This window comes from Rattus rattus, chromosome 17 (assembly GCF_011064425.1).
Source record: "Rattus rattus isolate New Zealand chromosome 17, Rrattus_CSIRO_v1, whole genome shotgun sequence".
Classification (NCBI taxonomy): domain Eukaryota; kingdom Metazoa; phylum Chordata; class Mammalia; order Rodentia; family Muridae; genus Rattus; species Rattus rattus.
In genome coordinates, this window is record NC_046170.1 from 30,398,878 (window position 1) to 30,426,504 (window position 27,627).

General features: G+C 52.0%; 1 protein-coding gene across 1 annotated transcript in view; it reads left to right on the plus strand.

Moving 5' to 3' along the window:
- Positions 1-27,627, plus strand: part of Vac14 (VAC14 component of PIKFYVE complex) — a 101,938-nt gene that overhangs the window by 72,111 nt on the left and 2,200 nt on the right. Inside the window, exons 15-18 of the mRNA XM_032887440.1 lie at positions 19,771-19,945; positions 21,091-21,209; positions 22,342-22,421; positions 24,984-25,134. Coding sequence (XP_032743331.1) covers positions 19,771-19,945; positions 21,091-21,209; positions 22,342-22,421; positions 24,984-25,134 — 525 coding nt within the window. The remainder of the gene's footprint in view (positions 1-19,770; positions 19,946-21,090; positions 21,210-22,341; positions 22,422-24,983; positions 25,135-27,627) is intronic.

Consider the following 27,627-nt stretch of genomic DNA (forward strand, 5'->3'; position numbering starts at 1 on the left):
CACGTGGCTGTAATCTAGTACTTAGGAGGCTGACAGGAGGATTTTGAGTTCAAGGGCAACCTGGCCTACATAGAGCCACAAAAGTATATAAAAGAGAGGTGTATTGTGACTTAGCTAATCTTTACTAGTTGTCCCATGCATGGCATTAACATTCAAATGAGAACTAGAACCCTCTAGCACTGATCACTCCCTTCATGTGTTCTACAAGTATCCACCTCCCTGCTCTTCCCCAAGGAGCCCCTCCCAACCTCCTGGAGGTTCTAACCATCACTTACATTTTGTGTTCTCTTAGAAAGCCTGGCTTCTTTCAGTCACACTGAGATTGTGCAGTTCCTGTTTTGGCTGTATCAATAGTTCACGTTTCCATAGGGTCTTCCACTCTCAAGACACCATACTTTATTATGCCCTAACACGGGTGGGCTTATAGGTTCCTTTCAGTCGGCGTGATTCAGAATCATGGTGGACGAATGTCCTTGGGCATGTCTTTCCGGGTACACACACACACACACACACGTGAGGTTTACACCTAGAAATTGTGGGGCTGCATGTGGACGTGCACTCACAGTGTCTAGGAGGTGCTTTGGAGAGTGCTTGCACCCCCTTCTCTGGTGGTACAGGTGTACTCTTAGTCACATTGCCTAAAGACTGATGGAGCTGAGCACTTACAGCTCATTTGCTTTCTGGACATCTTCCTGTGGTGTCCATTGGTTTTTCAGTGTGTTTCTTACTGATTTGTGGAAAGGTCTTCATCTGCCTACCCAAATGCATACACCGCAGTTACTCATTCTGGCATGCCTTACGCTTTTAATATCGAAGTCCTTTACAGTTGGCATACTTAGTGATTTACTTGCTCTCATGGGGTTGAGGGACTCCTAAGACCATCCCATGAAGCTGCCCATTTCCAGCTTATGCTTGTGGGGTATGTGCTGTGAGCTGGACACAGAGCTCAGTCATCTAAAACTCACAGGCATTATTTCTTTGCTCAGACCAAGGACCCAGAAAACACACAAGGGTCCATCATCCTTGTTTGGTTTTTTTAAGTCAGACACATGGCTACCATGGCTAGCCATCATGTCTCAAGAAGGTCATGGTCTAGGGGAGACTGGTGTAAACGGTGTCACGTGTGTCAAGTAGGAACAAGAGTGGGCTGTGGGGTTCTGGACGTGGCCTAAGGAAACCCCACACAGAATAGGGAATGACTTATCGCCAAGCAACAGGACAACTTCACTGCAAGATGCTGGGCCATCCAGAACATATGGCTACCTTCCTGAACAATGGGTTTCTATACATTTTTTGGTCAAGGTAGGAATTGAACCCAGGGCATTTCACATACTATGGGCTTTCCCACTGAGCCATTCTCCCAACCCTGAATTTGGGCATGTTCATGAGTGTATACATGGGTGTAGGTATGCATGCTACATGCATGGAGGCCAGAGACCAACATCAGCTATCTTCCGCTCTCCACTTTTCTTCTATTAAGACTGAGTCTCTCAAGGAATCTGGAGCATATGAATTGTATGGACTGGCTACTGACCGAGCCACAGGGATCCTACTGTTGTCTCTGCTCCCCATCCTTATTCCAGCCCCCTGTTCTAGCGCGTACTGCCATGCCCAGCTTTTAAATGTATTTAATTTGGTTAGTTTGGTTTGGTTTGCATTTTTAGAGGCAGTGTCAGGCAGCCCAGGCTGACCTTGAACCTCTGGTCTTCCTGCCACCACCTCCCTCCCAAGTGCCCTGTTGCTTGTGAGGATTAAATGAGAAATAATAGAGGTGAGCCTCATGCCAGAGCATGGTGTCAGGAGTAGCTGCCGTGCTCATAGCAGCCAACGAGTCTCAGGGGTGGCTGGGTATTCTCATAGCTGAGCCAACCCTCACTGCCTGCCTGCCCCTTCTGCCCCTAGGCCTCAGCTCATTGGCCTGGTTTGTTTTTTTTTTGTCACAGAATCTATCTCTGTGTGTCTGTCTGTCTGCCCCCCCCTCTCTCTCTCATATCCTGTCTGTCCTGGAAACTTGCTGTATAGACCAAGCTGGCCTCAAACTCACAAAATGCTCCTGCCTCTGACATTCCTGAGTTCTGGGGTATGATATCACGCTCAATTTTAGCCTTGAGTTTTAAAAAATAAAACTACCCAGTAAGATGGCTTAGCTGTTGAAGCTACACAAACCTGACAGCCTGAATTGTCCCCAGATCCAGGATCCATCTGACCCCAACCTGCACATGCACTGCCTCCCTCTCTCTTGCACTGGGGTCTCTTCCCTCCCTCTCTCCCTCATATACACACGCAATGGGAATAAAAAAGATTTTTGAAAAATAAAATGATGGCCAGAAGATAGCTAGGCAGGTAAAGGTGTTTGCTATGCAAACCTGGTGATCTGAGTTCAATCCCTGGAAGCCACAAAATGATGAAAGCCATGGCACATGCGTTCACACATATACATCATATACCTACACACAAAATAATAATAAATTAATAAAGACATGGGGCACAGTGGCACACACCTGTAATCCCAGAACTCAGGAGACTGGCAAAAGAGGATCGTGAGTTCAAAGCCAACCTAGTCAAAGAAAGACCATAGCCCCACCCCTAAAAATGTTTTTAAATACAGTTAGTGTGCAAGTGGAGACAGAGTTGGTTTATTAAAAGCCTCAAAGACTAGAGCCACATCCTGCCCCCAAACTAGGTCTCCTCCCATCTTCACAGCTGACTGGCTCATCTTTCTCCCATCAGGCTCCAGCTGCATGGCAGCATGGTTCACTCCTATCTTTTCAGTACCAAGGCCATCAGCAGCTATCCTAGGCTTGAGTTTCATCAGACCAATGTGACCAGAGAGCACCAGAAACTTACTGGTTCTTTGCCCACCCTTGGGTACAGGAGGCTATGTAACCATCCTGGGCACAGATGAGGAAGCATCCCCAACGACCCTGTGGTCTAGATTCAAATGCCAACCTCAGGGGAGTGGCAGCAAGGCCACTATGGTACTGACAGGAGGGACTTTCCCCTACTCCCAACAGCTGTGCATTCCATCCCTCCAAGAGAGCAGAGTGGAGTAAAGCAATGTGTCTGACCCAGAGATCTCACACACACCCCAGGCATAGCATGGGAGCAGGCAGTAAGGTAGTGGTCAGGGTATGTGGGCAGCACACATGGAAGGCCAGTGCCTCCCCTTTTACTAGCAGAATTATACCTGGTAGAGACTGGAGGCACTCGTGCTAGCAGAACCAACTTCATGCTCCTTCCCACATTGTGCCCCCCTCCCCCCCATGAAAGCCACAGGCATTACTGAAGAACATACATCGAGAGTCTCAAGCAGCAGCCAGAGAGTCCTTAAGGGTCAACTGGGTTCTTGTTAGTAAATCTGTGTGTGCAAGTGCATGCATCCCGTGGTGTGTGTGGAGGTCAGAGATTAACCTTGGGTTTAAGTCCTTGTTTTCACCTTGCTTTTTAAGCCAAGCTAACTGACCTGTGAGCTTCTGGGGATTCTCCTGTCTCCACCTCCCCTTTTAGCAGAGGAGTGCTGAGATTACAGTTACAGTTAAGTAACCAATTACTTGTGCCTAGCTGGGATGCCCTCACAGCCCCACCCTCCACAGCCCCACAGTCCCAAGGAAGATGTGTGCAGCATCCAGGGAGTCCGAGAGCCTGCGTAGTTGAAGAGGAGCGAGCGCCTACCTTGCTAGAGGCAGGATCAGAGTTCCTTCAGTACAGCAGTGTGTTAGTGCTGTGAACACCCCAGGCCCCATGCCAGCTCTGAACCGTAGTGCCTGCCTGAACCAAGGTAGCCCTCGTAGCATAGGTAAACAACTGGCAAGAAAGAAATGCCACCCAGCGTGTGATCCTTCTCTGGTATGGTGGTGTTGACAGGGTGCAGTTTCAGGCCAGTAGGAAAAGGGTGCCCCACAGCTTCCACAAAGCTAGGAAGCTGTGACCTGGATCTGATGTTTTCTCAAAGCATAAAAGTGCCCTAGTTTCTCTCTTCAGGCTTCGGTGAAGCTGTGCCAAGATTGGCTTTTAAAGGCTGCCTGAAGTGGTTTGGAGCCAGAAATCTATAGAGCCAGTGCATTTGTGACCTTGTTGAAAGTGCTTACTGGGAAAATCTAGGAATGCGGTGGTGGGGCACTGCTTTAATAAATTTAAAGGAAAAGTCATTTGGTCCATCCCCACTCCCATTCCTAGCCCCACCTCTTTTCCCACCTGACTACTGACTCCAGCCCCATAGCATCCATGTCTCTCATTCATCCATACCCTTCCCCCACCTCCAATCCCTCACCATCCCCCATGCATCAGTAATGAAAATACCAAGTGGGTAAAAATAAGGAGCCCAGTGACAGCCCTGGAAAATAGGCCACAGCTGTCAAGCCAGGCAAGAGCCCTCGGTCTGAGGATGAAACTGCTGGGAGCAGGTGTCATAGGCCCACCCCAGCTCTGTGAGGGCAGATGAGAATCTACCTGGCATCCAGTAAGGTGCAGTGGCTGCTGCTAGCCCAGAAAGCACCAAGCAGCCATTCATCACTTAGCAAGCCTGCCTTGTGTACTCACAGTGTCGGGCCTGGTGCCCACTGCTGTGAGCAGCTAGGTCCTGCCCACTGAGGTTAGTCATGGTCACAGCAGTAGCCTCACAGCATGATAGTGCCCTGTAGGAGCAGATGGGGTGGGGGTAGGGTGCACAGGGAGTGGAAGAACCCAGAAAAAAAATTTTGTCTAAGCTGAGGCATGAAAGGTCCCTAAGAACCCAGTGGGAGTAGGAAGGCAGGGTCACTCTGACCCTGCTCTGAGTCCACGGCTGGAGACTGAAAGGAGCAGGAACCCAGAAGTGAGGGCAGTGCAGGCTGCTTCACAAGTGACTCTACAGTACCCGGTGAGCCACTAAAGGGCCAGAGCTGGCTCAGAAAAGTCCTCCTCCCCACAGGGAATTGGGGGGAAGGGGTGGGAGGAGTGCCTGAGTCCAGAGTCACTCTGAATTACAGGTATGCATGAGTGAAAAATTGGCTTCCTCTCGTGCTTTTAGAACTTCCAGTGAATCAGAAGGCATGTGGGGCCCAGAGCCTGTTGGGAGAAAGTTGAAAGAAATAGAGGGACTCACCCGTCCACTGTGACAGCTGTAGCCTTTCACCCCACTCCCTGCTGTCATCATCAGAAAACTCCAAAGGTTATTCAGGAAGGCGATGCAGGCAGCTTGCTTGACAAGGACATTGCTGCACTGCAGCCAGTTCTGTGTTCCTGGGAGAGGTGATTTAAACAGACTATGTGAACTAAGTTAAAGACCTTTGTGCTCCAGGCATGTGGCACCTGTCATGTGACTGTTGAGGGATGCTGTCATGTGACTGTTGAGGGATGCTGTCATGTGACTGTTGAGGGATGCTGCTTCCATCAGATCGCTCCAGGTCCCATAGAGTTTAGACTTTTCTTTACCCAGTCATCTGCCCTGAGGAAGGCCATTTCCTTCCTCTGCCATGGGCTGAGTCCTTTCTCGCCTGTCTCTCATTTCCTGAAGAAGACCCCTCCCACTTCTGTTGGAAGCCTAGCCCTAATAGTTGGCAAGTCCCAGAGTTCCCTTCCTTCCACCTGCCCTTGTAGCCTGACAGACCGCCCCAAAGCAAACTCTCTGGCTTCTTGACCCTGTCTATCCTGTCCTGGGAGAAGCCTGAGGTAGAGAAATGACTGCCCTCCCATTCCTTCTCACTCACCAGGCTGTGTGTAATGTACAGAGCAAAGCTGCTACCTGAAGCCCAGCCCCTCAGAACAGTGGACCGGCCCAGTGTCACAGCCAGAAGAGACGTTCGTGGAACAGCTGTCAAGTGTTCCCCGTCTCTGGCTTGACTCCACAGATAACTATCTGTAGTTAAAGCTCTGGGGAGGTGGGTCATAGCCTGTCTCACTCCTGTGGTGTTCTAAGGACCGTCTTAGTGTCTTCACAGTGTACAATCAGGGTCCCTTCTTCAGGCTGCTGACTAGTGTCCAGCTACGGAAAGACAGGCATTAAAGATGTAGCCATGGGTCAAGCAGACAGACAAGAGGCAATTCTGTCCAACCCATGGTTTGTGACCTTAATGGGCTGCCTCCCTCAGATGTCATCACTGTGACCTCATGATTATCCCCTCTGCCACCCATTCTCGGTTACCCTTGACTTGGCTCTTACCAACCACCCAAAAAGTACATCTGGATGGGCAACCCAAGACCCCTGAAGTTTAAAATTACAGGAAATTGAACAAGACAAAAGCACTGTTAAATGTTTCACAATTGTTTAGTGTGTGTGTGTTGGGCATGGGGTGTGGAGGTCAAAGGACAGCTGCAGGAATCAGTTTTCTGCCTCTGCTGTGTATGTCCAGGAGACAGAGCTCAGGTCCTCAGTTGAGGCAACAAGCACCCCTACCTGCTGAGCCCTCTCACCAGCCCAAAAACGATATTTAAATAGCACCCTTAACAGTAACCTGCCAGGGCCAAGCTCTGGCTGCATTTAAGCAGCACACATGGTAACAACCAGGAGGGCGGGGTGGCTGCTCCAAGTGAAGATGGGGCTTTAATTTAGCTCCATTGATAAGACGTTAAATTCCAGGAGAACCCCCCATAGTAGGCTCTCTTGCCTCCATGAGGAGCCCAGCCTCTTTTTCCCACTCGTATTATGCTAATCACTCCTTGCAAACAGGCAGACTTTGTAGGAGGTTTGCCTGGTTTTAGATGAAACATACGCCTTTGAAGCAAAGAGCCACAGTAGCTAAAAATACCATTTCCCGGCTGTTGATCCTCTCATTTGTAAAATGCATGTTTCCATTGTTAAATGTGCAGCCATCACTATGCCCTGCCTCCACTGCCACCATATCACCCAGCCGGGGTCCTGCCACCCACTGATGAGGTGCCACCGTCCCTGAGTCTTGCTGTAGACTCAGCCACGGATAGTTTCCCCCTTCCCCACCCACTACCACACGAGCCGTCAAACTCATGCCAGGCAAGACCTCTACCACTAACCTGGCTTCGTTTTACAGCAAGGTCTCCCTGAGTTGCCTGAGCTAGCTTTAGTACAGGTCCCAAGCAGCCTTGAACTCAGACCTGGCTCTGAAGCTGTAGCCCAGCGGTCTGGGGACGGGGCTCTTCTCTGCGAAGGCCAGAACATGGGTGCTGGAGTCCCCTGCATATCTCGTGTGGCTGACTGCTCTCTGCTCCAGTGTGTTGCAGTGGGATCCTGAGGGGAGGACGGTCACTGGCTCCAGTCCTGCTCACAGGGATCCTAAGCTATAATCATGTCCTGGGACAAATGCGCCCTCCAGGGTGAGTCTCAAGGACACCTCATGACTAAGGTTCTTCCTTGTTCTTCTGCATTCAATCCAGTGAAGGTTTCCTGGGAAAGAAACATTTGTACCAAAGCCTTCTTCACAGATCTTAAAATTCCCTGAAAAGATGATCACAGAAGGCATATTTACAGCCTTCTGGGCTAGCAGTAAGAAAGGGTACAAAGCAAAGAAAACCTTCTCTTTGGCTCCAGACTCCTAGTTCTCCCTGTGCCATTTTCTCTCACCAGATCTGCCCTTTCAGACCCTGAACTTGTTACCAGTTTTCAGAAAGCTCTGCAGTGCACTGCTCTGATGTTTGCTCTTTGATGCCAGTCGTGGGTAGTAGCATCTAACTTCCTCTTCTGTTTCCCGCTGCTCAGCCCAGTGCTAAGTGGGCACTTGTAAAGAGCCGCAGAAAACCATCTCAGTTCACACAATCTCACAGAAGCTCAGACTAAAGATGTGAAGACCAGAGATGCTCTGGTTGTTACAGCTCCTGAACGAAGGACTGTCTGTCATCGCCGTGAATATCAGATGCAGTCAGAAAGGCAGGTATAGCATATGCCAGTGCAGTGGCTGGCTAGCTGCTCTTCCTCCCCCAGCGAGGCTGATGCTGATGCCTCAGGAGGAGAGACTGGTCACAAGGTTGCCAGGGGAAGCCACTGTCTTAGGTGAGAATGCTAGGAAGAGTCCTGGGTCTCCCTGAAAATTGGTCTTTTTCTCCTTCTTTGTGGACAGAGAAAGTTAGGACTATACACAGCAGGCAGAGACCAGCAGGGGAGAGTAGGGTACCATACCAGGCAGACATGAAGACAAGGGACCTGTGGAGGTGGAGGTGAAGCCTTCTGCCCAAATCTCCAAGTCAGAGCCCAGACTCTACAGCCGCACAGCTCCTGACAGTGCTGGTAAATCCCCCATGTTCTCCTAAGATGGCATTGCCAGGGCCCGGAGCAGCCACCCTAATGGGCAGGTTGGACAGTACCTCTCAGGCCTGTTCTGGAAGCCTGGGAAGGTAAAACACTCCAGAGAAGGGGTCTCAGTGCAGAACCCAACATTATATAGAGAGATCCAGGAACTCCTCAAGTAGGGAGTCTCTCTAACTTTAGGGAGCCCACACAAATGGGTGAGGACGCTGATGGAACCAGGCATGATAGCTGAGGTCCACCAGAAGTCAAAACAGCAGGCCCAGGTTAGGATTTTCAGAACACATTGACTCCTATGGAGACATTTACCACGAGCAATTGTCAGGCTCCCTGGCCTGGATCCACAGCTGCAAGGCCAGTATCTGAAGGGAAGCATTGTCACCTCAGGCCATGAGCGCACGCACACTGGAACTGCTGCATCCACACCAGCTCAGAGTGTAGAGCAGAGGAACCAAGGAAACCCCGCCAAGAGCTTGGTGTCTGGCTGCACACTGCCAAAGTAGAAGGGTGTGCTACCCATCTTTAAATGGGGATCTATAAACAGCAATGACAAGCCATCCCTCGGCCTAGAATGAAAGGCCTCACTTGGGAATGATTAGATGAAGTGAGAGAAGGTGAGCAGAACAATGTAGGAGCAGAAATGCTGTTGGGGCAAGGGACACCCCAGTCAGTCGTTCAAGGGTCGAGTGGCCCAGCCCCACTGGGCTCTGGGCACTGCAGTTGCTTGCTAACCAGAAGCAAGCTCCTGAGGTTGAAGAGAGTGGCGCCGGTGGAGGGAGGGGGCCGTCTCTGCCCTGGGCTTTCAGGCTGTAAGAATGAAGCCCTTAGGTGGAGAAGAGAGGTAGCCTGGTTCTTTTACTGTTGCCATACACTGTCTGGCCAAACAGATACCAAGTTCTGACACCACTATGGTCCTGGACTTAAGTTTCTTCTGTCCTATAAGAGTTGGAACATGTGAGCCAGGCTGGAAGGTGACAGATACATACATCAGGAAGCTATGGGGCCAGAAGCAGCATGGCAGGCTGCGAAGCCTCTTCACAGGCAAGCACCTCTGTGGGGAAACCATAGCATATTCTCAGGAGAAAGTCTTGCTTCAGAAGGTCTGAGCCCAGAGGACTTGAGAGGGAAAGCAGTTATGCCAGTGGCTCTCCGATAGTTACCAAGGAGACTCCAGGGAACTTAGGTCACAGGATGCCGTTTCCCTGGCAGTAGCAGCCCTGGATTCAGAATGGCAATTTCGACCATATCTCCTTGGGTACCAGAAGTTATTATTTTAAAATCCCCCACTCTGGACCTCAGGCAGCAGCTGGCCTGAGACCCCTGACAGAGGTTTCTGGGAACCTGCTGTTGGAGTCATGTCTGTTACCCTCTCCTGTAACCTGAGTTCAAGTCTGACTGTGAGCTATGCATGCAGTTTCTAGGCCCACTCCCTTCCTGGCCCCTTGAACACAAGCCATGACCCCAGCAGCTAATACTAAATATGGATCACAGGCCAACATTGCTGCAACCGGATGTGCCTGCCACTGGAGATGTCTGTCCTAAAGGCAGGGTGGTTCACAGTTACACTGCCTCGGGACTAAGCTTCTGGGAAACCTAGGCTCAGGCCTCAGTGGGCAGGCAGATTAGTAGACAGCTCTTGCCTAGAATGCACTGAAGAAAATTAATTAAAAGGCTCCAATGGCTCCTGTAGCCGAAGTATCCTTAGTGTCTTCTTGTAAAACCAAGTTTCAAGTTGTGCCTTGTACCAGCTGGGCCTGAAGCCTGTGGGTCGGCTCTGTAGTGAGGTAGCAGCTGAGAGAACTGGTGCTAGACAGAATGGCCACCTGGACCTGGATGAGGCCTCTGGCTGGCCTGTGCCACATCTGCATCCTCGTGTTGAAAGGGCATCATCACAGTGACACCTGTGTGCATGGAAAGGTGTTCCACAGACAGACTGCCTGATGTCAGAATACACCTGATGTTAGAATACACCTGATGATGTCAGAATATACATGATGATGTCAGAACACACCTGATGATGTCAGAATACACCCGATGATGTCGGAACACACCCGATGATGTCGGAACACACCCGATGATGTCGGAACACACCTGATGATGTCAGAACACACCAGGATATACCTGATGATGTCAGAACACACCTGATGATGTCAGAACACACCCGATGATGTCAGAACACACCCGATGATGTCAGAACACACCTGATGATGTCAGAACACACCCAATGATGTCAGAACACACCCGATGATGTCAGAACACACCCGATGATGTCAGAACACACCCGGCGCTTCTTTGTATATAGCCACTGATAGAAGGAAATGGAGATTCCAGCAGAGAAAATGCCCATGGTGGCAGAAGGCAGGAGTTAAGAAGTCTAGGTCTTCAAGCAGGACCCAGACATGCCCCCATTTCCTCTCCTCTCACCAGCCTTGTCCTCTGTGTGCTGCCTCTGTCTCCAGCACCAAGGCACTGCCTCAGGCCCCTACTTTGTGATCTGTATCCATCCATATTCTGGGCTGTCTTTGCATAAGAGGTAAGGCACCACCTCTTCTGGGACACAAACATAGACCTAGTTGAATCACACACCTCTGCGGCTTCTGAAAGTATAGCCACCAAAACCAAGTACCTCATAGACTCCCTGAGCACACTCCAGATCCATTTTACCCCTTGGCCCCTATGCTAGCTGGTTTTATGTCACCTTGACACAGCTAGAGTAATTTTGGAAGTGGGAACCTCACTTGAGAACATGCCCCCTACCGGATTGGCAAGCCTGTGGTGCATTTTCTTGACTGGTGATTGACATGGGAGGGCCCAGCTCACTGTGGGCAGTGCCACTCCTGGGCTGGTGTTCCTAGGTGGCAAAAGAAGCAGATTAAACAAGAAGGAGCAAGCCAGTAAGCAGTACTCCTCCGTGGCCTCTACATCCAACTTCAGGTTCCTGCTTTCAGTTCCTGCCCTGGATTCCCTGGTTAGTAACTACAAGCTGAGGGGAGAAATTAACCATGTCCTGCCCAAGCTGTTTGTGGTCAAGGCAACAGACACTCCAGCTGAGACAGCCTTTCAGGTGCAGCTCCACAGGCTGAACTCCAGCCACACCAGGTGACCAGGCTCCTGGTCCTTCCTAGCCATTGCTTTTCAGTTTCACACGTATCCTTCCCTTCAGTCCAGTTTCCTTTACTGAGAAATTTGTATGCCCAAGAAGAAGCTAGAGCTGGTCTTGAAGGGTCAACCCCAGTTCTGGGAAGGGATACTAGGAACAGACTGGTAACAAGACAAGAGGACGAAGGCTGTCCTAACAAGGAAGTAGGTGCTTGAATACAGCCCAAAGGAGGCTCAAGTAGTACCAGGAGGTGTGCCTTGGAAAACATTTAATAAATGTGAAAAATAAGACCCAGTAGGTCCCTCGGCCATCATAAGATAACTTCTGTTCTGGGGAGTCCTTCCTATGACAGGGCTTTCTGCACTTTACCCTGGGCTATGGAAGAAACACAAGTCACCTCTCCCACTGTTCACTGTAAGTTCAGTGCCTAGAGCAAACTCAGAGTAAGGACCAGCAAAAGGTCAGCTTCCTTGTGACGGCTCCCACCCTCATGAAACCATGCTGGGGTAAGCCCACCCAGGTGTCTATGACAACTCTTCCCCCAGCCTGGCAGGCGCTTCTATTGAACTGAGGGACAAACAGCATGAGGACAAAAGGCCCCTTTCTTCCTCTCACTTCATCTTCTGTCCCCTTTCCATCAACTCCCAGCAAGACCCAGAAAAACAAGCCGTCATGCCCTGCAGCCTCCTCCTTCCCCTCCCGAGAAAGTAAGTATCAGGCACATCAACTGCATTGAGCGCAGTGGATTTTTAAGGCATGAGTTGGCAGAGTTACCACAGCTCCCTTTACCCTGAGGGGCACACTGCCGAGGGTTGATGGAAATAAAACAGATTTACAGTTTTCATACTTGGGAGCAGGGAGTCGGAAGGGAATAGAAGAAGAGCAGGGTGCACTGGGACTTTGGAGCTTCTGAACCTCGGCTGAGAGGCCGCTCCTCCCACCCAAACTTCTAACTAGATGTTGCTTTCTCTTTAAACCCTGAAGGAACCCAGCTGTTAGGTGGGGAGGGAATAGGCCCTGCTCTCTGCTGATGGCTTGGCCTCTGCATTTTCTAACCTTGCTGCTAGGTTGCACCCAGGCTTGGAGACTCTGGGCATTTGGAGGAAAGTATCCAGACCCCCACCTCCACCCCCTGGCCTCAAGCTATTAAAGGGAAGATGAAAATCAAGTAGTGGCCAGTGTAGAGAAGAAGCAAGAACCCCCTCCATGTGTGGTTCCGCTGTGAATGGAAATGAAGGGCCAGAAGGAGAAGGAAGACACTGAACAGGAAGGCTGAGCTGGTGGGAGAGACAGAGTGATCTGCCCTGCTGCCCTCCAGACAGGTGGGGCACTGCACACGTGGAGCCTGTGCCCCTCGCCCATCTTGCAGAGGCAGGCTTGAAGGCATCACTTTGAGCCCAGGCACCTACTGGAGACCTCTGGACCTCGGTGAGAGACAGAAAGAACCCACAGTCTTGATGCCAGACGGTAAAAGTAGGCACAAAGAACTAAATGAGGCAGTGTTCGGAGCCAGGGACAGGAAGTATCCAATGAAATTATCTAAAGCTTGCTCCTGGTGTAACCCAAACAAGATACTCAGGAGCCAGGACAGGGTTAGGGGAGAATGACAAGAGCTGGGACACCCCTCCTCCACCTGAGACCTGCCAGCTAAAGGTTACTCTGCATTTCCTGCTTGTCACTGACTGGCTAGCATGAAGGCAAGTGAGGGTTGGAGCAGAATGGACATTATTAATAGGCATCGGGAGAGGCTGCAGCAGGAGGAGGTGGGCGCTCCAGCCGCCATCTCTTTTCGCTCAGCAGGTTTGCAGTGGAGTGTCCCCACAGACCAGCTGTTAGCCTCTGCCGATGGCCATTTTATTATGGTGGCATTGAGACAGTCAAGAGTGTCTTGAGATTCTTGCCTGGTGTTCAGTCATCCCCATTCTCCCTTCCTTATCTTGGGTGGCCTTCCCACCTGTGCCCACTAACCAAGGCTTGTCTCCTGAACACACCGCGTAGGTTAGCACCGTCTGCTCATCGGGTGGAGGAGCATTCATTGACCGGAGCCTCTCGGTCCCTTCCAGACACACCTCCACACACCAAATGTCCCTGCTGGAGGTCAGAGGCCTTTCTGCTTCTGCCTTTTGTCACTCCCTAAAACCAGACAAGCCTAAAGCCTGAGGGTAGGAAGGGAAGGAAAGAGACAGCAGTCTGCTTTCCCAGTGATTGACATAGCCCCCTCCCCAGCTGCCCTCAGGTCATATGTTAGCACTGCCACACCCCCTCACTGTGATAAAACAAGTCAGGCCACAGGAACCGTAGGGTAGCAACGTGCAAGACGCCAAAAGAATCCAGGAAGGGGGCTGACGTGAATGTCCGGAGCATAAGGCCATGGCACCTGGGAAGGATCAGTGACAACACGGAGTGAGAGGGCTCATTTGACCTTGCAACTGCTAGCTTGTACTTGAGGGACAGACGGGAGTAGGGCACGTCAGAATGTTTCTAACACCACATGTGAAGTTCAGATTCCCCAGGAAAACAGCAAAGGAAGGCACACGAGAAAGACCTCTGTTACTGCCTGGCTCTTCTCTTGCTCTAGATCAAGCTTTCTCCTGTCCTAACCTGGCCACATAGAGTAACTGGTGGCTCTGGAGTCACCCAAGGGCGCAAGGCACTACAAAACCAGTAAGACCTTCTTCCCTACTGCCTTGGAGCAGGGTTCCCTAGCTTCGGAGCTAATGGATGAGTACCCAGGGGTGGGGGTATTGGGGGACCAAGCTTCCACCAGCTTTCCCAGGATGGAGCTTCCCTCAGACTTTTGACCAGTGGTGGTAGTTTAAATGACAGTGATAAACAGTTCACAGCAGCCAGGCCGGAATGCTACAGCACTTCCAACAGACACTGGCCCTCCACAGATCTCTGGACAAAGCAGTGTTGTCTCAACTCTGAGGGGAAAGTGACAGCCCCTCTCTTGGGTCCCAGAGGTTTTCAGTCCTAGAGACTTCCAGGAGCAGGAAGCAGTCATCACCCACCTAGGAAGCACCCAGAAGGCACTGAATGGTGAGGGGCAAAACCACATCCACAAGGCTCTGGGCTGTGCCTGATAGGCACAGAGCCCCAGTTGGGACCAACAACCCATTTGCTGCCAATTGTACCAATTGAGTTTCTTTCCACATCTCCCCACCACCACCACACACACACACACACACACACACACACACACACACACACACACACACACACATCCCTAGCCACTTACCTCCTGCCACTAACTGGCTCTTTGCCCCAGATGAAGAGCTTCTTACTGATAGGCAGAGACATGGACCCATGTCCAAGTTAGCATAGGAGACCTTCACCGACCCTATTTATGTTCCCTTCCACCCCCTCTCTGCCTGTCCCCAAGCACTTTCTAGGCCGTTGTCTCATGATGAATAGCACTTTAATATGGGTATTAAAAAATATGGGCAAATGTGTAATGCTTGCAAGCTGTGTTCCATTATTGACGCTATGCTTGAGAGCCAAGCAGGCAGCTCAAGCCGAGCTGGGACTCAGCAGAGAAGTGATGACGCAGCAGCCCTGCAAGGCAGCCATCTGCCAGGCCGCCCATGGGCAGGGACAGGCACACAAAAGGCCGAGTGATGAGGACAAACTCAGGTCAGAAAGCTGAATCCTGCTTCCAAAGTCTCCATCCCTCCCATCCCCCATCATGTGTGTGACAGTGGCATGGGTCCTCCCTGGACCTTAGACCTCTTCTCTGTGAACTGCAAAAAAGCACAGGAAGACCTTGTTCACACGCCAGGGCTAGGCACATGGACTCTGTGGCTGCCCGTGCGGTCCTGTGATAGGATTTGGGGATATCCCTCCCCTACCTCCTGACAGAGGAGATACAAGCATCCTGTTCTGACTTAAAACTCCCTCAGGTGTGAGCACTCGCCTCTTCCCCCAGGAGCACTCTGGACTGGACAGAGCTGGTCCTTGTGCCCTGGCCTGCGCTGTACGGTCCTGTTGGTGTCTTGTGCCTTTGTGACACAGTGGCTCCACCTCAGCTTCCTTCCCTTACCACAAGTTCTGGCTGAAGGACTAGAACACCCACCGGCAGGAGTCTTGGGAGCCGCTGGCCAGGGGAGTCTCCCAGGTTAATTATCAGATGTCCAGAGCATCAGGAGGGCTAAAGGTCAGGCCTTGGCAGGGACTTCCACTGTTGCCCTCTAGGGACCAGTTAGCTCCCAGCTTCCCACTCCCCACCATGGCCTTTCACAAAGGACACCCGGTGAGAAGAGACTGTGGTTAGATACTGTGTAGGTAGTGCCTCCCTCCCAGAGGTAAAGACTTGGACCCAGGCGGTGCTGTTGGAGGGAGGTCACTGGGAACATGCACTTGGAGGCGATCGTAGGACCTCGGTCTCTCTGCTTCCTGGCTTCTGATGGAAGTGTTTTGTGCTACCCCATGCTCCCAACATGGGAGTCCATCCTTGACAGAGGCCCAAAGCCAGGGATCCTTCAGGCTTGCACTGGAACCTCCAGAATCGTGAGCCAGAGAAAGTTTTGGGGGGGGGGCATGTACTGCGTTCTCGCCTGCCCTCCAGGCTGTCACGGAAGCACATGCTCTGGAGACTTCCTAGGATAAACTGGCCTCCCTGGGGGAGTCAGGAGACAGCGCAGGTTAGCTCTGGGTTGGCACACTTGGTGCAGGGGTAAGTTCATGTCTAGATGTCTGTTTTCTGACAGCCAGAGCTTTTACAGCATGCTGCAGCCTGCCCGTGAGTGAACCGAGAAGTCAGAAGTGGGGACAGGAGTATCTGAAGCCTGCCCATGAGCCTTTTATTCTTTTTCCATTTTTCATGTGTAGAGGGGCTTCTTTTTCATATGTGGGTGTGCATGTGTACGTCACATAGCAGGTAGAGGCCCAAGTTTGATGATGGGGGTGGTCCTCAGCGGCTCTTCCGTCATACTCACTAGGGCGGGGTTTTGTGACCAGACCCAGAGCTTATGGATATAGCTACTCTAGCCAAGGTACTCTCAGGATTTCACTTCCCCCTTCCGAGGCTTGCTGTCACACACATCTGACACCTTCCTGCATTTGGGGACTCCAGATTCAGGTCCATGCGCTTGCATAGCAGATGCTGTAACCACTGAGCCGCTTTCCAGCTGCTGCACCTGAAGCCTTTGATCAAAATGAGCAAAATGAGCAAGGTCCCTTCGCGCAGTAAAACCCAGCCACAGTGATAGAGCAGCTGCCGCAAACCAGGCCCTCTTAGCTGGAGGCACTTGAGGGTCACAGACAAAACCGTGCCTTTGTAGCTCATATTCTAGTGTGAGAGACAACAGCCTAGCAAAGCACAGCCACAGTGGCCGGTGCTCTGAAAGAAATCGGGCCTGCTCTTAGGCTGGCAGACAGAAGGCACCTCAGACCCAGGCTTTCCCCAGGGTGCAAAGTGGACTTGAGACCTCCAGGGCCGTGAGTCAGGACCACAGATGTGGTGAGGTCCACATCAGAAGAGCAGCCCAGAGGCTAAGGTGTCCCTAGCAAAGGACGTCAAGCAGGGGCTGCAGAGCTTTTGTGCTTGGCAGCAGGAGCTGGGCTTCACAGTGGGTCCAACAGGAAGCCGTGGATGAGGCCCGAGGAAATGGAGAGGCTGGCTTGGATTTGCCTTTTAGATTTGTCAGAGCTAGTGTGGGAGGAGCCAGAGAGAAGGCTTAGCCTTGTGAGCTCACACTCCTTTCACAGAGGACCCAAGCTTGGGTCCCAGCACCCACACCGGGCATCTCACAACCATCTGTAACTGTAACTCCATGGGAATCTCAAGTCCCCAGCCTCTGTGTTCCCATAATAAGACACACACACACACACACACACACACACACACACACACACACACACACACACAGAGACATAATTAAAATAAGGTATTTATTTGTTTGTTTGTTTATTTATTTATTTATTTATTTATGAGTACACTGTTGCCATCTTCAGACACACCAGAAGAGGGCACCAGATCCCATTACAGATGGTTGTGAGCCACCATGTGGTTGCTGGGAATTGAACTCAGGACCTCTGGAAGAGCAGCCAGTGCTCTTAACCGCTGAGCCATCTCTCCAGCCCAAAAATAAGTATTTTTAAAATTAAAAAAAAATTTAATGAGCAGGAAGTCAGACTGAGAGGATCCAGCACCTGGATGTCTTAGGATTGACCCAGATAAGACATGGCTGATTGTTTTCCCCTGGTCAGTGGGCCATTCCCAGAGGAGACAGTGCTGAGGTGGGGAGGGGAAGGCAAAGCCCTGAGCATGGCGGCCCAGGGTGAGGAGGAGCTAGTGATCATGAAGCTAGGTTGGCAGCATAATGGTGTTTACCACAGCGGGAAGGTAAACCTGCAGGGACACCAAGAGGTGCACTGAGGCCCGTGAAGCTCAAAATGCCTGGGAGACATCCACAGGGACTGTCCCCTCTGGAGTCCCTTCAATGAGGCCCAGGGCTGAAGAGGCACATGTGGACATCACTGATTCTAAGCCACTCTGAACATATTCATGGGACTCAAGCCCACTGGGAGACAAAGACCAGAGAAAAGGGGATGTGGCAGTCAGGTGAGGTAGGGAGAAACAAGCGGCAACTAGATTATTTACAGAAAACTCCGCCACCCTGACGTATAGAACCGTCAGCATTTCCCAGGTTCCCTGGGACAGCAGGAGACCATGGTGCCTGCATGCTTTTTCTCAGCCTTGCCCTGCATGCCCAAACCATCCCTAACCCATCCAAACGTGAGTGCCACCCAGGCTCTGGCTTCTGCAAGTCCCAGCCTGGCTGACCCCGGGTCCTTGGGAAGCACCGCCTGGCAGCCACTCAGCTGCTACTATCTGTCATGGAAACGGCAGCAGCTGTGGGCAATGGACACTTGCAGCCATTTGTCAGTACCCCCTTCTCCCCAGCCTGCCCTTTTGAACATTTCTGTCCCATGGCCCTGGAGACGGCTCCTGCAGGGGTGGACAGAGGGTAGAAAGCACTGAGTTCTCAGAAGGGCTCTCACCTGTCTGCCGACTGTCGTCTGTACCAGAGGTGCTTCTCCCCCGGTGCCATGCACCAAACGTCTTCCCATCTGCCGTCTGGCTACTCCCCCCATTTCAGACAGGTATTGCCCCCATTTAAGAAATAAATTGCTATGTTGACATACTGGGGTCACCTGGTTGTTTGAGACCACAGGGTTCCAAGGTCTTTGCCCATCCACATAGGAGTGGCCATTTCTTGCCCAGGTGGGTATACAGTGGAGATTCGGTAGTCCCTTGTTCATGGGTCCTCCCTCCTCCCAGCCCCAGCTCGACCCCACCATACCCAGACCTTGTTTGGCCGTCTTTCATGGTCTCTTGCCCAAGCCTACCCTGTCTGTGAGATCTAGGCTGGAGACATTCAGGATTTATGGGTTTGCCTCTCCGTTACCAAGTGCTCTGGGGTTTGGGGTTGGGGTGGGGGTGTGACAGAATCGTCTCAAATGTAGTTGCAAAGCCATTACTGAAGCAAGAAATTCAGCTCTGATCAGGTCCCATACAAGAAGTAGCTTTGAGGCATGCTGCTTCAAAAGGTGGTCATATCATTCAGTACACAAGACCCTAAAGCCTCTGCCCCTTGTCTAGTTCTGTGGTGTTGCTTCCCTGGTACAAGGATAGTCAGGCAGGCAGCAGTCATCAGCTCCAGACCAAAGACCATGGGGACAAGGTACCTTGACCACTAGTCCCTATCCAACAGGAAGCATGCACACTTAGCTGCTCACTGCCCACCCCTGCTCCATCAACAGGCCCCTCACAGTCTGACTGCCCCAAGATGGAACCTTGGGAAGCCTGCTTTTCCTCATTCTCCAGGTTCCTCTCTGTAACAGAGCCTCTTTCTTAGAACCAAGTTCTAACCCCAAGGCTCTTTCTGAGAAGTGTATGGGGCAGGGGGGGCAGGCACCACTGTGGTTCAGTTGTTTTACCTCCCTGTGCCACTTGGTGGACGTAGGGTCACTTTAGACAACAAGTGCCGCTGGGCACAGCAACCTGCATACATCCCTTCAAGTCAGGCTGGAACTGAACAGCACAGGCAGTCTCACCCCAAGAGACTTGTGTGTGGAGACATTCTCAGATGAAGATGAGCTATAGAGAGGTAAGATCAAAGAGAGGCAGAGCCACCTTGGTGTAGGGAGGCATTGTTGATGTATACAGGAGACACACATGATAGAACTTACAGACTTGCTGATAAATGTGAAATCCCAGGAAGGTATCTCCGTGCATTCCTAGTAGCCAGAGGCCTGACGGTTTTCTGAGGAAGAAGGGGTACAAATAGAGCTTGTGTGCTACGGTTTCTAGGTCAAGTAGTTGATATTGGGAAGTAAAGAGATCTGTGTGCTGCTGCCATCCCTGGGGTCCTTTTCCCATGCATACCCCAGCACTGAGGCCCCTACAGCCCTTAAAGAGCAGGTTCCTCTGAGACCTGAAAAGCCTGAGTGTGACCTTTCCTGACTTGTTTTCCAGGCAGCTCTGCCTCCTGCTGAATGCAGAGAACATCTTCCATTCGATGGCAGATATCCTGCTGCGGGAAGAGGACCTCAAGTTTGCGTCCACCATGGTGCACACCCTCAATACCATCCTGCTCACCTCCACTGAGCTCTTCCAGCTGAGAAACCAACTCAAGGACCTGAAGACTCTGGTACTCCCCCCGACCCCCGTGCTAGGCTTGTGGGTGCACAGGTACCCAGCCCTCTCCTCAGCTGCCCCCGGGCGGAGATCGGTAAACTGGGAGTCTTCACTGCCCAAGACCAGGTCCACATGCCCTTCCCAGTTCCCCCCACCATTCACTCACTGTCCATTATGAAACAGGCTCTGCTGGTTCTGGGATGCTCTGATTAGCAAGGTCCCTTTCTCATAGTGAAAATTGAAATGTTGCTGGGAAACAAAGGGTTAATTGCTCTCCTTGTGTTCCTCTCTGCTCTAGCCCCTCTCCCAGCTGGACACATCTGTCTCGTAAAATGCCTGTCATCATAAATGCATCAAAATGCATGACACCTCACTGCTTCCTGCCCCAGGCTTTGGCTTAGGGTAACCAAAGGTTGGTCAGAAAGAGCAGAGAGATTGCCCGAAAGCCAAGACACTGGACTTCCCTCAGCTTACAGGGACCAGTGCCATCATCAGTCCATGAGTACCAGGGATTTATCTCCCAATCTGGTTTGGGTCACTTTGCCTCTGCCCACTGCCTAGCATGACCCTACCTCAACCTCTCCCTGGGAGATCAAGGGCATTTAAGCCAATGTCTATGAGGATATCTGAGGCAAAGTGGTTTGGAATGATCCAGGCCACAGCCCTGCCTTCTTCCTGTGGTTCCTTGCAGACATTTGCAGAAGCCTTAAGAATTTTCCTCAGGCTCGGGGCTCCCTCAGTGTGGGCCCATGAGAGTATGAAGTGGACACCAAGGAGGGGAAGATGGGATTGAGGGAGAGAGAAGAGCCTGGGCCAGAGGAAACTTCTTCCCAGCCCAGGCTCTGGGGCCACAGAGTTCCAAGAGACAATGACTGTCATTTTGCCAGTGGTAGGCTCACTTTTGGCTAGGCCCTTGCTGCCACTGCCACGTGACTCTGTGAGGCCAGAAGGTAATGACAGGGTCTAAGGAGCTGTCAGCATTTCCTTTGTGACAGCTCGTTCCCAGCTGGGCTGCCAAGCACAGCCCAGTGCTGAGCTGGCGTCCCAGCTGCCCCCCAAGAGCTCCATGTCACAGCCCCTCAAGGTCCTTCCCACTTTAGGTCCTGTGGACCCAGTGATCGGAAGCCAACCCTTCTAACTGCTTTACCTCTCTCTCAGGAAAGCCAGAACCTCTTCTGCTGCCTGTACCGCTCCTGGTGCCACAACCCAGTCACCACCGTATCCCTCTGCTTCCTCACCCAGAATTACCGCCATGCCTATGACCTCATCCAGAAGTTGTATCCTCTTCTTGTCATCCCCCAGGGAGGGCCAAGAATGACCCTGCTACCATTTTCCTGTACCTACCTTCCAGGGCCTGGGATATCACCAAGGCCTCCCACCAGGAGTGCTGTGGGCTGTGGTGTGTTCAGGAAGGAGCTGTTAACTGCTCCTTCTAGAGGGCCCCTTTAGACCTCCTGCAAAAACTCAGGAGTGGAGACTGGCTGAGGTATGGCCCACCTCCTCCCTTAGGAAGACAGGTACTCAATTTCCTGTATCTCCTGCTAGCCCCTCCTCCTACTCTCTCTTTCCTTTTCTTTCTCTTTCTCTCTTCTCTCTCTCTCTCTCTCTCTCTCTCTCTCTCTCTCTCTCTCTCTCTCTCTCTCTCAATGGAAAAGGCTTTGGTGTAGAACATGCTGTGGAAACCTACAGGACTGTCTCACAGGTCTGAACTTTGGAAACTTCAAGAAGGACCAGGAGCCCACCACCCATACACAGGATGCATAATGGCCTGCCTCACCAAAAAGCATCCATAATCAGAATACTTTTTAATCTATTGCCGGGAATCAGAACAGCCTCATCTTTGAACATGTTTTATGACCTAGAATCAGAACAGTGTTCAGGAAGTAAGACTTACTTCCTGCTGTGATGGCGTAGAAATTAAGGCCATGAAGGGTCAAGTGTTCTTGCATGGCACCCTTCCACAGTCTAAGTCTGCTCTTCTCGGCCACTTGTGTGACCCAGAAACTAAGAGCCCACTGGCCAGTTCTAAGCTTCCCTGGCCTGCTAATGAGCTGTCGTCTCAGGCAGAAACCAGGAGCCTCTCCTGCCCAGCTGCAGGGTCACAGTAAGTGTCTTCCTGGGACCAGGTAGGCAGAGACCCCTTCAGGAGCAGAACCCAAACACCCGTGCAAAAGGAACAGCTGAGCCACGCCCCATTTAGAGGGACAGGAAGAGAGAGATTGGATGTGTGTCTGTCATGTGCTGAATCCCACTTTGAAAGACCCAGACTGTGCACTGGAAACTAGGTCTGGGGAAGGGACACATGGAATGCTGAGCCCAAGCTCAGGTGGACTCCCTGGAGTTCATCCTTCGCCACTCCTTGGGCAAAGACACTCCCAGTAAGGAGACTTTCCTTGACTGCCCACTCAGTGGGGACCTGGAAGTCACAGTGGATTTCCTCACAGAGGTGGACAAACTGGTGCAGCTAATCGAGTGCCCCATCTTTACATGTAAGATCCTGTCAGGGCTGTAGACCTACCATGGCCTTCAGCTGGCCTGGAGGCAGAGGGGGAGGTATGGAGCCAATTTCAGATACCACTTTTAACTGAGCTTGGAGAGAAAAAGAGGGCAGTGACCCCAGGAGTCTTCTCGAATGTCAAGACTATAATACCAGAGAAGGTGGTGATCGGTGATAAGGGGCCGGCTGGAATGGGATGTGGTGCATGGCCTCAGAACTTAGGTCTGTCCGTTTCCTCAAAATGGGTCGTATACACACAGACCAGTGCTGGCATGAAACCCATCAGAATGTTAAAACCCGACCCTGCCCTGGGCTGTCCCTAGCTGCCCCTCCCCAGCCTGCTGCTCTGCCCTGACTCTCTGGGGTTGTAGGTATCCCTGCTTGCCCAGGAGCTGGCATGTGCCAGGAGCCAATGGGCGAGAGCTGCCTGGTGAGTAACACCCAGGCTAAACGTGCAAAAGCAGCGGCTGCCTGGGCAAGCACAGCTCTTGGCGCCTCCACACATGCAGCGCCTGCTCCCCAAAGCAGGCAGCTCTCCAGTTAACACACGTGTGTTTATAGTGTAGTGGAGAAGCCAGAGACGGCCCTGGTCTCGCCACCTTCCTAGCCTAGGTGGCTACCTAGGCCCTTGCTCCTTGTCAGCATCTCTGGCCTGAGTGATAATCCTCTACCCTGGACCCGGAAACAAATGTGGGGCTCAGCTCCCCCACATTTAAAGGACCAGCTGCTCTAAGCAGCAGATGCTGCCTTGACTCAGACCCTGGAGACAGCAGGAGAAAGACCTCTTCTCAACCTGTCCAGAGCATGCCTGGCCTAGCATTTCACTTCCCGAGAGCCTCACAGGGTAAAGGGACTCACTTGAAAGCAGGTCTAAGCGATCAAGAGGAAGCCCTGAGCAGCTCACCCTCAGGTATAAAATGGAGAAGGCACTGACAACACAGACGCTAAACAAGCCAAGCTTCCTCGAGGCCCAGCGGAAGAAAGAACTGGAGTGGCTCAGGCTTCTCCACAGCTGTGTGCGGGTGAACGGCTGCCTGCCTGGGCAGTGGAGACGCACACCTGTAATCCCAGCTCCCAGAAGCAGAGATGGGCAGATCTTTGAGTCTGAGGCTAGCATGGTCTACAGAGCGAGTTCCAAGACAACCAAGGCTACACAGAGAAACCTTATCTTGAACAACAAAACAGTTCCCTGTGCACACACCTTGCAGACCAGCTCTTCGTATCCCGGCAGGTGTCCCTTCACCTGGCTGAGCGTCCTCCAGTGCAGCCTACCTGGAGCCAGCAGCCAGTCTCGCCAGCCCTGGGCTTCTGAGCACCCAGCTACAAGTCAGGGCTCCACGAGCTCTTCGGTTGGATTGCTTTGCTTGAGTGTCTCCCAGAACTAGGAAACACCATTGTTGCTTCTCATGAGGGACACTACAGTGGAAATGGAGGAAAGGAGAGTGCTTCTAACCCGATGCTAGGTTTTTATGGGAGCTTCATTATTTAAGCATGGTTGGTTTACCTTGGCCATTGGCGATCAGCTCAACCTTCAGCTCCTTAGCATGAAAGACTTTGCTTCAGAGACAGGATTATAGGAGTTCTGTGCTAGGAAACGTGGGTGAATCTCAGATATGTATTTTACAGTATCATGGTGCCATGACTTCTGCCTCTTGGGATAGAGGAGGCATTAAGAGGCCACCCAGTCCTCTGCTACCGGCCCCAGGGCCTGACTGCTCAGGCTCCAGCATCCTCCCAGACTCTTATTCCTACTGGGAGGCAGCCAGTCTCCACGACTCAGGTCTACTCTGAACTGCATGCCTCAGTGTCTACAGATATCTCCCGGGCTAAGATGTGGGCAGAGCAGTCCTACAGAGGCTCAGGAGGGAAAGGGGAGCCTCTCTCCGATCTGGTCTCCCTGTCAGGTCTCAGACAGGCTTAGCCACCTTGAGGTGCAGCCAGTAGCAGGTCCAGACTCCTAGGATTGGCATAGATGCTGGGCAGAGTGTCCCTGCCCTTGAAGGGGCGAGGTCTAAGTTAGATATCCAGATCACCTCCTGGACACTCTGGGCTTTGGTGTGCGCCTCACTACACACAAAGGCATTTTCCCATCTGCCCTCCCTTAGCAAAGCCCTAATCCACGCTTTCTCTCTAGCTCATCCTATTTATAGCTCACGTGCTGGCACGTGCAGCACCAACTGGGGAATCTGTTACTCTACAAGCCCCCAGCCCCCAGCCCTCATTATAAGGAAGCAGCTGAGCCTAGGGAAGGTAGGCTTAGCCCAACAGCAGGTTTGGGGGTCTTAGGCTGAGGGGGCTGCTAGATAGGTCAGTCAAATGGGTGGGTAGGGAGAAATTGGGTCATGGAAATGGCTAAAGTTCTCTGAGAGAAGGGGCCCAGGCCTGGCTGCCTGTGGAGGAGCAACTGCTTAAATATAAGGCAGGTTTGTCTTGGCCTAGCAGTGCTAGGGCCAGGGTGCTTCCAGGTCTTTCCAGATAGTGCAACAGGAGGTCTGGGCTAGTGTATTCTAGTGCAGGGCCAGGACCCCGACCCTTGACTTCTGCCCCACTGCAGATCTCCGCCTGCAGCTGCTGGACGTGAAGAACAACCCGTACCTGATGAAGGCCCTGTACGGCCTGCTCATGCTGCTGCCCCAGAGCAGTGCCTTCCAGCTGCTCTCCCACCGGCTCCAGTGTGTGCCCAACCCTGAGCTGCTGCAGACCGAGTGAGTGCTGGGCCCCAGCGCTGCCCTCTGCCTCCAGGCCTATTCCATGGAGAGCCAAGGGGCTTGCTGAGGTGCTCTACCCCCATACCTTACCCCTTTGTCGTTTAACCCTGTTCACTCCACAACTACCTTTCTTCTATCTTCATATCCACAGCAGATCCCAAGGTGGAGGTTATGGGAGTGTTTAAAAGGCAGAAATATATAGCCATGCTTTCCCAATCAGGCTGGGGGAGCTTAGAGAGACCAGGCCTAAGTTTTGAAACCTTTGCCCAGCAGAAGTCCCTGGAGAGAGGAGCTCCAGGTACGAAGAGTAAGTGGAAGCCCAGACAGCCAGATAGAGCCCAGTGTTGGGCACCTCACAGGCTTAGATACCTTGCTAGTCCATTCTATGAGATGCTCAAGCTTGGCACTCTGAGAGCTCTGGCATCATCAGGACCTGCCCACCGTCATTCCAGAGGAATAGGAAACCAGTGCACCTGCTGCTCTCCTCTGCTAGGGTCCTGCTCTCAGGACAAACATGGCTGAGTTGCCCCGCCTGGCACCCTCTGGGCAAGGGGTTCCAAGCTCCCACCCTGAACCCTCTGCTGGCCCTGGCCCCACAGCCTGTTGGGCTGTGTCTATATTTGGTAACCCTTGGAGGCTTTGCCTCATCCACAGGCATTTGGCATCGGAGATGGAAAATTTCACTTGTCAGGTCACCATGGAAACAAGCAGAGCCACTGAGAAGATTTACGCTGAATGGAGTGCACCCAGCTTGCATCAGCTGCCCTGTGTGTCTAGAATTCCCTCCTAGGCCATTGGAGCCACTCAGCAGGCCTGGCGCCTTTCTGCAGCGAAGGCCTCAGGCATTTGCCCTTAGGGTAGACACAGACAGCCTCAGGATAAGGCTGATGCACTCAGGTCTCTGGTGACCCTGTGTCCTCCAGACCCGCCTGATAGGTTGTCCCTGCCCAGTCCACCCTCCCTTCCCCTTTCCCAGTCAGCTGTGTCTCATCAGCTCTGGGGGGTCAACCAAGTGAACTCTGAAATCTTTGATGGGCTAAGTATACCCCAGGGTTCAGGGACACCACTGTGGGTTTGGGCTAGTGTCTAGGTCCCTCTCAAATGGACATCTCCTTCTGAGAGTAGAAAGATCTTAAGGTGACAGTATGTCTCCTCATCCTGACTTCTACAGTGACCCTACAATATCCAGGTAGGACTGACAAGGAGGAAGGGAGAAGGCAGCAGGAAGGGTACTGCCCTGGGGCAGGCCTCAGGCCAGGCCAGGCCCAAACCCTGCTACTTCTTGAGCCCAAGGAATGAATCTTCTATGTAAAAGACTCTAATGTGGGTCAGTGAATGGTTTCAAGCCTAGAATGGAATCTGGGCTAAGTTCTCCATAACTGTGCTGTGTGGCCTCAGGCAGATTTCCATACCCTCTCTGGGCTCCCAATTTCTTGGTAGATGCATATGTGTACTAAGTGGGCAGGAGGTGTTGGGGTAGTCCCAGCCTTCTAACTTGTACAGGGGCCTGGGAAAGTTGAATGTAGACACGGGCATGGATACAGTAGATGGGAAGGACATCAGACAGCTGGAGGAGGAGTCAGGTTGCAGGGTTGGGGTGGGAAGGGGCTGTGAGTAGCCCCAGCCCAGGGTGGGGCAGGCAGCCGGTCTACAACAGAACAGCCAGGGCCAGTCACACTCACTGCCCACTCTCCCTGCATTCTCATCAAGGGCTGGGGCCGTAGGCCACTCTCAGGCTTTCTAACCGTCCTGGTGAGGTAAGAAGGATCCTCTGAAAGAAAAGCTAGTGCCAGATGGATGGGTAGGACGGCAGGGGACAGTGCCAGCTCTAGACTTGTGAATCACCATCCACCCTGCTGCCGGGCATCCCTGTTACCCTGTACCTGAGCATTGTGGGGAAGGTCGTGTGTGACATGGTGGGTAAGGGAGAGGTGAAGAGGGCAGGAGAATCATCATCCAAGGTGCTCTTGGCTATAAAGGCAAGCAAGCAGCAAGGCTACTTGTGACAGCTAGGAAGGACCCCCTGCCGTGGAGGAGTCCAGAGAGCGAGATACAGCTGCTTCCCCAGGCTCCAGTCTGCCTGTCTTTTTGTTCCAGCTTGCTTTCTCTTTCTGTGGCAAAACACTAACCAAAAGCAACTTGGAAAGAAAGGGTTTATTTCACCTTATGCTTCCAGGTAATAGTCCAGTCACTGAGGGAAGTCAGGGCAGGACTGAAGCAAAGACCATTATAGCTTACTTTTTGCTCTGTATGGTTTGTTTTGCTTGCTTGGTTGCTTGTACAACCCAGAACCACCTGCCCATGGGTAGCACCACCCACATCAATCATTAATCAAAAAATGTCCCACATGCATACCTACAATGGCCAGTCTGCTGGAGCCAGTTCCTTAATTGAGGTTCCCTCTTCCCAAGTAACTCATTTGTGCCGAGTTGACCAAACTAAGGAGAACATTCCTCAATTCCTCATAATAGTCCCTGCTCTTTTTATCCC